This window comes from Macrotis lagotis, chromosome X (genome assembly GCF_037893015.1).
Source record: "Macrotis lagotis isolate mMagLag1 chromosome X, bilby.v1.9.chrom.fasta, whole genome shotgun sequence".
NCBI classification, from domain to species: Eukaryota; Metazoa; Chordata; class Mammalia; order Peramelemorphia; family Peramelidae; genus Macrotis; species Macrotis lagotis.
In genome coordinates this window covers 74321412-74331300 of record NC_133666.1, presented here as the reverse complement: position 1 = coordinate 74331300, position 9889 = coordinate 74321412, and the positions used below count along the sequence as shown (strand labels likewise).

Sequence of the window (9889 nt, the reverse complement as noted above, 5' to 3'; positions counted from 1 at the left end):
CAACTTTTCTTGACCCTGTCATTGTCATGTCCCAGGCACCAGTATACTACCTTCTCTTTTCTATGTTAGAATAGGAGATCCTTGAAGGCCAGGGTCAGCATCTTTACCATTCTTTGTATCCATGGTACTTGGCATAAGATCAGTCCTCAATAAATGTCTTAGCAATCTCTGGGACAAGAAATGGATTTTGGTGGAAGCCTATGGGGATTAGAAATTCAAACTTAGAAGAACCCTCAGAAGTGCATTTTAGGTGGCCAGGGTACCTCTAACCTGGGAAGGCTTCCAGCTCTCAGTCCCAAGATGGACAGCATCCAAAGTCTCTTTGCTAATGTGGACACCCTAGGTTTTGTAGCCTAAAGGAAAAGATTTAGCTGCATCGAGTGAGCTGCTACTGATCCTTTGGGTTTTCCCAGTGTGTGAAGTTATCTTTTCAGTAGGGTAAGTGGCCCTATCCAAAGCCCGGCCTTGACAGGGTAAAGTCATTAGCCAATGCAGTTAAGTGCTGAGATTTTGTTATGAACTTCTGAAGAACTGTTACATGATTTCAGCTCTGATAATCTCTGACTCAAGTTGCATTCTCTTCTCTGGGCCTCAATTCCCTTTACCCTGGGGCAGAATTAGACTGTCTCCCAAGAGATCCCTGTGCTGCTGCTCTAACTCTGAGCTCCTTGAGCTATTTTCTGACTGTGCCCTGGTAATGCCAGCACCCAGACTTGGCATCTCAGAGCTGTACCCCAGAGCCCATTACCTAAGTGCCCTATTTTCTGGTAACTTAAAGTTAGCTACCATGGTAGTGGACATTCCTGATTATCTCCTACTAAGCAGGGACACCCTGAAAGCAAAGTCAACTCAAAGCGGGTACCTCTAGCAGCATCAGAGACAGGCAGCATCTCTTGGTGCTGTCCTTCCACACAGAGGCTATTTGTAATAGAAACCATTGCCATTCTACCAGTCTATAAGGTACACACACACACACACACACACACACACACACACACACACACACACACTCACACATGGAATGAACAGGGAGTCACTACAACACATTATAAATGAGGACTTGTTCTGGGGAAGTGGCCTAATGGGATGCAGAGAAAAACAGATGATTGAAAAAGAAAGTGCTGGTAGGACCAGGATGCCAGGAGCATGTGAGGAAGTCCACTGGCCTGTTGGGTACGCCCTCTGGGCCCATGGGCCTGTCCAAGTTGGGTAGCCATGGATAAGCCTTGCTCTGTCTCTGTGGAGGGAATGTCCATATGAGGCACCCAGATTTTTTTGGAACATGAAGGACAGGTAGCTCACATATGATTACTGGCCATCTAGCCTTAAAGCCAGGATCCAGGAGGCTCAAGGGAGACAATGTATGGCAAGTACAAGGCAGACTTTATTCACATTCCAGAGAAGTACAAGGTCATATGGAAGGTCATAGGTCTCCAAGGGTTGGCTAATCCACACAACATGGGTTTGTGAAGAAGGAAGAGAGTGGGGGTATCTTTGCCTCTATCCAATTTAAACTACTGGCAGACTCAAGGGTATATACTCTGACTTTCTCTTGTGAACAGGACAGATCTTAGTAGTGGCTGGTGTGAGATGAAACCATCTCAAGGGGGTTGATGTCCAGGGAAATCCCTAAAACAGTACAGTCTGGAAAAATCACATGCTTGCCCCATAAAAGAGATGATCTTTTAGAGTACACATTCAGGGCCACCCTGAAGAGGGTGAGAAATTCTAGTCCTAAGAATAGGGACCTTGGAGGGGAGGCTGTCTTGGTGATGGGACAATTTATGAGTTTACAAGGTCTACAAATCTCAGATCTTCTGTTTGGTTCTAGGTAGTTAATATTTCCCCAAATCCCTCCCTTCTCCCTCACTAACCAACTAGTCATCAGTGGGGTATGTGCCAAGGCCCACTTACCCTTTCTCATACTGAATTATCTGGAGGTGTCTAGAGTCAGCAGTTTGCACAGAGCAGCAGATTCCTCCCCAGGGCCCTGGGCTCCTCCCAAAGGGACTATATCTAACAGTTTTGGTGCCTGAGGCAAGCAACATGGAACAGTATCTCAAATCAAGCTTTTGTGACAAATTCATTAGTGGAAGGGGGATATGCTGGGGCACTACTACCCAAAATGGAGAGACAAAGACTTATACACTGAGGCCTTGGGATTCTCTTGCAGCAGCTTCTCATGAGTTCACAATGGTGGCAGTTGAGGGCCAGGATTACCTTGGGTGCAACTAGTGAGGGGAGGCTCCATGTCAACTGATAGCTTCAGATTTTTGACTAATTATTCTTGTTAATCAGATATTAAGTTTAGTTCTTTCTATGCTATCAAAGGTGATTATAAGGGCTGTCATTAGCCTTTCAATTTTGGTGTCCCAGGACAAAGGCCTGGAAGCCTCCACCTAGTTATGACTTGGTACCGCAAAGCAGGAAGCTGCCTACTTCAGAACAAAGCCCTACACAAAAGGGAATTTTTGCCATTGGACTTCTCCAAATAGGGACTGAGGGCTTTCTCCAGGGGCAGGATTCAGATTGGAATACACAGGGGATAAAGTTAATGGGCATGACTGCCTCCTGTTCCAAAAGCTTGGGAAAAGGCATCTCTCATACAGCAAAGCAAAGCCAGGAAAAGGTGCTTAGAGACCACAAAAGAAGTGGGAATGAGGCAGTGAAGGTAGGGATGTAGAGGCAGCATATTGAGACTCAGTTTCCATGGCTTCAGGATTCCAACTGAGGGTTTGAGCAGAAACCATTCCTGTCAAGAAAAAGCAGAGAGTTAGCTGAGCACTAGGAAGTCTTAGTACCTAAGAAGCTCAGAACTAGGGTCCTTGGGTCCTTGAGAATCATCTTAACTGTGCCCTCACTCTCAGCTGCCTGAACCACTGCAATAACCTCCACCAAGGTCCTCCTTTCTTCCAAACTGTTCTTCCATACTGCTAACAGAATCATTTTCTATAAGGTTACAGTACTTCTCTGCTCCAACATCTTTGTTACTGACTGAACAAAGGTCAAACTCCTTGGCAGGAATAACCTGTGGATCATAGGTGTGAAAGGAACCATAGAGGTCATTTAGTCCAGCCCTCTCCCTACAGAAGGGGAGACTGCAAGTCAAAGAGGAGAAGATCAGATAGGACTTGAGCCAGCTCCTTTGACTCTGGAGCTAGGAGCTCGGGAAGTGCCCTGTACATAGTCTATGCTTCGGTCAAGCTGCCTTACTCTCTGAACCCCTCAAATACTGATTTCCTGTATGTCTACAATAACTTCTCTTCTTCCTCACTCTGCTTGGGATCTCTGGTGATGAAGAAATCCACCACTTCCTATTGCTGTCAGTCCTACTTAGGGATAGCCTTCCAGAACAATGCTACCCATTACCCCTAGCTCTGCCCCTGTCTGCTGCCATGCCCACTTGGCAGCAGGGTCACTACTTGGCATGATGCCCAGCAAGGACTCTCTGCATGGCATCCACCAAAGCCCCTACCTGGCATGGAGACCCTGTGCTCTTGAAGGCTCAGCCAGCAAGCTCTGAGTTCCTGTGACTTCTAATGTAGATGGTCTGGGGCCTGCTTTCTTGTCACCCACCATTCAAGGGGCTGGAGTCACTCACCTACAGTATTTGCTGATGCACTCCAGGTCTCGCAAGCAATGGGCATGGGAAGGTTTGTAACCCAGTGACCTCCAGAATGGGGTCATCCGGGCTACCCGCTGAAGCAGGGGCTGCCCTGGAGAATCAGCCCCAGTGAAAGTATCCATCTGAGCACCATGTTCATAAACCTCTTTGTCTTTCATAGGACTCGATACAACCTGCAGTCACAAGGCAGAGGCATCTATCACTGTGGCAATAGTCCCAATGGGGCATGTGTTATGGATGGCTTAGAAAAGAACTAAGGTGGCCTTATGATAAAGAAGTACAAGCATCCAAGGAAACAGATCAGAAACTCTTTTCGACGTCAAACACAGTCCAACACTTCACATTTCCCAAGAGTAGAACAGGGTCCTGTGGACAGCCCACTGACCCTGAGGGCTTCTCAGCTCTGCTACTCCCTTGCTATCTGACCTCAGGGAATTAATTTCCTTGCTGAGGGTCCTAGTAGTGGCCTTGAAGTATCCCAGGGTGGCTTAGAGGAGACCATAGATGGAAAGGGCTTTATGACAGTAAGGAGCCAACCAAACTTTCCCTGTTCCCACTACTCTTCCACATTTTCATATTGCCATGTCTCCTCCTAGATTTTGAATCTGTGCTGACAGTCATGATTGGAGGATTATTTAATGGATGGAGAGAAGTTTGGGGTATCTGTCTATCAAAGCCAAAATTTGGGTGGAGTGACTGGGCCTTCCCCCAGGGTGCAGAAATGCAAAGCCCCCCTCCCTACACCAGCTCCACTGAGCTCAGCACTTGGAGAGTTAGAAGAGTTGGTGAAAATAGGCAGTCACACCCCCAGGTTAATTCCTCTGGCCTGCCTCACCTGTCACCTGCCAGGCCCCACAACCTATTGCCCCCCCCCCTTCACAGTAGACTTAGACTTAAGCTTCTGTTTCCTACAGAAGGATGGCAGCCTGGAATTTCTGCTTCCCCTTCCCCTACTATCTGACTGGCACAGACAGAGCCTGCCAGAGTCCTGAGTCCAAGCTCAGTTCCTGCCACTAATCAGTTGGATGACCCCCGTCCATCTAAAATGGGACTGTTGTTTGTGAGCTCAAGTGAGAAGTTGACAATCCCACTGTTTCTTCCCCATCAAAGCATCTGCTGTCCTCTAATTTGTCTGTGTAAGGAAAACTGAAAGTAACTCAATATTTGCCCCCGTGTCCCCTCCAGCTAAAGATTCATTCCCCACCCCCACCACTCCAGCTCACGGAACCACTCTGTCCCAGCCTTCGGGAAGACTTGTTCCAGAGAGAAAGAGAAACGGAAGGAAAAGGGAATGGAGAGAGGGCGGCTCCCTTGGCTAGTAGCCACCCAAGGGCTGCCAGCAGCAGGCCTGCTGAGGCCAAAGCCTGAGGCCCCCCAGGGAGGAGACAATGGAGTTTGGGGCCTGCTCCAACTTTGCTGGGGGTAGAGATAATATATGGGAACTTGGAGAGGAACAGAAGTTGAGGGTGGGAGAAGAAGGAAGGGGAGGAGGAGAAGTAGGAAGAGGAGGAGGAGCTTGCCTCCCACAAAGACAAGCCAAGGAAGCCATGCCCCCCCCCCCCTGCAGAAGAGGAACCATTCCAGAATCCAAATGACTTCAGCTAATCTGCCTGTGGCTCCTTCACCACTGAGTCTGGCTCTCTGTGGAGGCTGAACTGAACAGGGATCAGGTGAAAGGCTTGGGGATGCTGAACCTGGAGAAGACATTTGGTTTGATAGGTGAAGGGTAACATTCAAGTTTTCTTCAGTTTTCCTGACACAACCAAATAGTCCTGAAAACAAATGTTTTTCTGAGGTGGGGAAGAGCCCCAGAAAGCAGACGGTTCCAATCCCCAGTGGGCTGGTATCCAGCTGAAAGGATGAAGGCAATGAGCTAACAGTCTCTACCTATCATCCTAGACACACTCATTTTGTTGCTGACCATCAATAATCCCATGAGGGAGGCATGTATTATTCTCCCCATATGACAGACAGTGTTGGAGGTCTGTGATTCCATGTGAGCATCCGTGTGTGAATTCTTGCTTGGCCATTCATAGGACCATAGACAAACCTGGAATATCTCCTAGAAACCATCTTGTCCAACTCACCTATTTTATGGAGGAGGAAACTAAATTCCTAGAAAGGTCACTTCCTCTTCCTGGACCTCAGTTTCCTCTATAAAATGGATGGGGGTGGAGCAGGCCAGGGGTTGGACTAGATATTGTCAAAGGACTTCAATCTCCAGTCCAAGGAAGCTAAGACAAAGTCACTTGCTTGGGTTATACAGTACCATGGCCGAGGGTGACTCCGGCTGTTTCAATTTTCTTCTAAAGGTGCCAGCATTGATTTATTTCATTAGGAGCAGAGGAGCTCTGGGAACCTAATCTGTATGGTTGTCTTGCTGCTGCTGGTAACATTTGGGAAGGGCTCACAGGGTTTACCAAGCTGGCAACTCTCACTGGAAAAGGTCATTCTCATTCTTTATTACTTTCTTCTCTCCGGAGATATTCAATTCTACCACTGAAGAGACAGTGGAAGGCTGTCTTTAAAATCCCCATCACATACCTGCTTACTGACCTGCCATCCATGTACAGCTGGAAGGGACCTTGGGGGTCATCCAGGTCTATCCCCTCGTTTCACAGAGGTGGAACATGAGGAAGACCAGAAAGGGGCTGGTCCAGTGTCACACAGCTAAGAGAGGTCTAAAGCAGAAATCAAACCCAGGTCTTCCTAACTTCAAGCTCAGAGCTGTAACCACTAGCCACACTGCCTCCTGAGCTAGACTCTAAAAAGCTGTCACAAATCCACCTCTAGCTGCTGTTTTCCTGGGAAAGTTTTTTCCTTCACTTGCCAGCTCTCATCAAACCTCTGCTCAGACTCTTACTCCCATGTGATCTTGGGCACATCATCTCCCCTCTGTAAAAAAGGGAGGTGGACTAGGTGACTACAATCCCAAGGTTTCCTAGGGGACCAGTCCCCAGTCTTTCCTTCATGAAGGAATGGGGCTGGGTCCCTATAGTGGGATCTAGAGATGCCCTTTATTCTACAACTGAATTATACAGGCAGATTTGACCCCTCCTCTTCCTATCCATCCACCATAGCTTAACTCCTTCAGGTGAAAGCTTTGCTATCCGCTATGACATCATCTGCAGGGGCAGATTCTAAGATTCTCTTGGTCACAGAAGCAAAGGCTGAAGCTTGAAATGACCTCAGAAGTCAGCAAGTCCAACCTCAACTTTTTACATGAAAAAGGGGACAAGGTGTCACCCAAGGTCACACAGTTCCTAGGTATAGATTTGAGCCCAGATTTTCTGCCTGCTGGTTGGCCATTCATTGGGTGTTTTTTGTTATTATTGTTGTTCAGTAGTTTCAGTTGTGTTCAACTCTTCACAGTGACCCCACTGGGGGTTTTCTTGGCCAAGATACTGGAATGGTTGACCATTTCCTTCTCCAGCTCATTTTACAGATGATGAAACTGAAGCAATCAGGGTGAAGTTACTTGTCTTAACAATATGGGTAATAAGTGTGTAAGGACAGATTTGAACTCAGGAAGCTGAGTCTTCCTGATTCCAGATTCAGTATCCTATCCACCATGCCACCTAGTTGCCCTTGTTGAGTGTTTATATTTCCCATTTGGGTTAGAGGTCCCTCCTCCTCTCTCAGAGATTCAATACTCAAATGATTCTTGTTTGAGGCTCTGAAGTTGAGAAACCTGACTCCTTATTGCATCTTCTTTCTGAAGTTGCTGTATTGATAGATTCTAAGTTTCTTGAAGGTGGATACCCCATCCTAGGCCTCTTAATCTCCCAGAGGGTGTATGTAGAAAGTTTAGAACATTTGGATACACTTTGAGCCAGCCCCTATAATGTGCAAGAAAGGCCCCAAGTGCCTTCTCTGTGAGGCTCCTCCAAAACCTTGAGTAGTGGTCCAAGATAAAGGTGAAATGATTAGGAAGCCTCTAAATGTGGTTCAAGGCTGGGGGGAGGGGATGTCACACTCCTGATTAAAGAAAGAAAATGGGCTTCCAGCTTCAGCTTGGCTACAACATCGACGCTAAGAGAAATCAGAATTCTTGGATTTCTGAACCACCTTCTTTTGCACAAAAGAAAAAGTTCTTTGTGAGCAGTCCAATCTGCATTCTAGAAATACATTTTCCAATAGAAGCACTCCCTCAAGGATTAGACATTCATAAAAAATACTCCTGAGGCAAGGCTCTACAAGTGTATTTTTAACATGGAAATGGAGCCACTTACTTCAGCTCCCCGCAGGTGTCATTCCCCTCACCCAACAGCTTAACCAGGGTCTCTGTGAAGCCAGGTCTCCCCCCTATACCTGGGCCTTCTCCCCCTCTCCCCGTCTCACCTTGGATACAGCTCCTTCCTCTAGGATCACCTACTTGACCATCAGCCTCCCCAGCCCCATTCTCCCCTGTTCCTCCACTAAAGAGGGAGGATGTGGCCTTCCAGATGTGGCCAGCCACAGGACTCAGGACTGCCCTGCTCCCCTCTTTGTCCCTGCACTTGCCATACCTCATCCTCATTCATTGACTGAAAGAATGGGGGGGGGGGAACTCCTAGGAGCCCTTTGATGATAGAACGATTATACTATTGAAATGAAAGACAGAGGATCAGGACGATCTGGTGGCAGGAAGGTAGGCAGGAAGACCTGGGTTCCAGAGTTGCCTTTGACAACTTAGCAGACCATGGTCAAGTGATTTTAACTCTCCATGGCCCCCACTCACCCTAAGAATAGATATTGGGGAGCAGTGGCTCATTTCTCTGTATCAATGACGCTGAAGAAATGCCACCCACAAAAGGGTGGCAAGAAGAATAATCATTTGGCCTAACTCTAACTTTAAGGTTTGCAAAAACACATCTTGTGGGTTGTAAAACATGTGTTTTCCAGATGAAGAAACTGAGGCTCTGAAAGATCAAAGAACCTGACCCTGGTCACTGAGCTAAGTATGTAAAGTGGAATTTGAATCCAGGTCTCCTGATTCGAAGGTCAGGTGCTTCATGCCTGTAAATTGTAAGAAAAATTCAAGAGAAATGCAAAATTCGTCTGGAGACTTCTAGATATGAAAATATCACATGAACTCCTTAAAAGAAATGCCAGTCAGTGCCCCAGAACCCTTTGCTTCTGCTTAACTAGGCCTCAGTTTCTTTTTCTTCAAAATGAGGGGGGAAAGAGAGACTAACAATTCTTTCTAGGGATCCTCCTAGTTCTGCCATTCTCCTTGGATTCAGTGCCAAGATCCCTAGCAGCCCTGCCATTCTCTGATGCCCCCAAATCAAACCTACCTGTTGAAAAGGCACAGCTAGGAACAGCACTGATACTGTGAACAGCAACCCCTTCATGACCAGATCTTGCAGGCTGGACGGCTACTGACGCGGCTGGTCTCTGTTGTCACTTTCTCCGGCACCTTGTCCTTCATAGAGGCAGTCGGCCCAGCCCCCAACCCGGTTGCAGGTCATGTTCAAATATTTGAAACATGGCTGGTGTTGGGCAATTGCTCACCCCTGCCCTTCCCCCATTCCTCCTCACCTTTCATTCCTTTCCCCAGGCTTTCTGCCTCAGTGATATGGACAAGTTCCAGTCTAGCCTTCAGATTGCTGAGTGTAGCATAATGGGTAGGACCACTGAGGTGGGAATGCTGGTCCCTCAAATGGCCTGGGGCCAGAACCCCTCACTAGCGAGTGTAGGCTATAGGATCTTGTGGGATGGACTTTCAATACTCTTTTCCAGGACTCAGAATATTCTTGTGCCTTGATATCCCCCTAGTATTCTTGACATTGGCTTTGTGATCCCATGATCCCACACCTCATTCTGGGTCTTTATGGATACAATGTAATCCTGGAAGCTTCTCAAAAATCATCCTCCTTTAGTTCATCTGACCTTTCCTTCTCTCCCCCCCACCCCAGTTTCCCTGGGGAGCCTCAACTCACTTTGCTCAAACACAGGCTTCCTGTGAGAATATTAGATTAGATGCCATTCTGCTCCAGAAATGGGCCAGAGGCCCCCAGCTCCCATGAAAGGCAGATTGCCTTTACCCCCCCCCCCCCAAAGCAATTAAAATTACAGATGCCTGACACTGGAATTATCCATCTCATCTCCATGAGTCCCATGTTCCCTCCCAAGCAACCTATATTATTCTATATTCACCACCCTCTATGGTTCATTTGGGGGCTTCTAGAGTACACCTGTGGGAAGCTCTACCCTCACCTCCCTTATGGGTCCATATACTGCTGTCCTCCTTTTGATGGCTGAGAAGGCCCAAGTTTGCCC

At 47.4% G+C, this 9889-nt stretch overlaps 1 protein-coding gene across 1 annotated transcript; it reads right to left on the bottom strand.

Moving 5' to 3' along the window:
- Positions 1 to 1366: 1366 nt before the first annotated feature.
- On the bottom strand, positions 1367 to 9046 carry LOC141499918 (liver-expressed antimicrobial peptide 2-like). Its single transcript, XM_074202718.1, has 3 exons — positions 8905 to 9046; positions 3602 to 3798; positions 1367 to 2752 (listed from the first exon to the last, which is right to left on the bottom strand). The coding sequence occupies exons 1-3, from the start codon at positions 8959 to 8961 to the stop codon at positions 2716 to 2718; spliced, it is 291 nt and encodes a 96-aa protein (XP_074058819.1). The 5' UTR covers positions 8962 to 9046; the 3' UTR covers positions 1367 to 2715.
- Between the last annotated feature and the right edge of the window lie 843 nt (positions 9047 to 9889).

Excerpts from the sequence above, each read along its gene's own strand:
- LOC141499918 (XM_074202718.1), bottom strand. The coding sequence starts at position 8,961 with ATGAAGGGGTTGCTGTTCACAGTATCAGTGCTGTTCCTAGCTGTGCCT. Across the intron at positions 3,799-8,904 it reads TAGCTGTGCCTTTTCAACAG|GTTGTATCGAGTCCTATGAA; the intron begins GTAGGTTTGATT and ends TTGTGACTGCAG. Across the intron at positions 2,753-3,601 it reads TGCATCAGCAAATACTGTAG|GAATGGTTTCTGCTCAAACC; the intron begins GTGAGTGACTCC and ends TTTTCTTGACAG.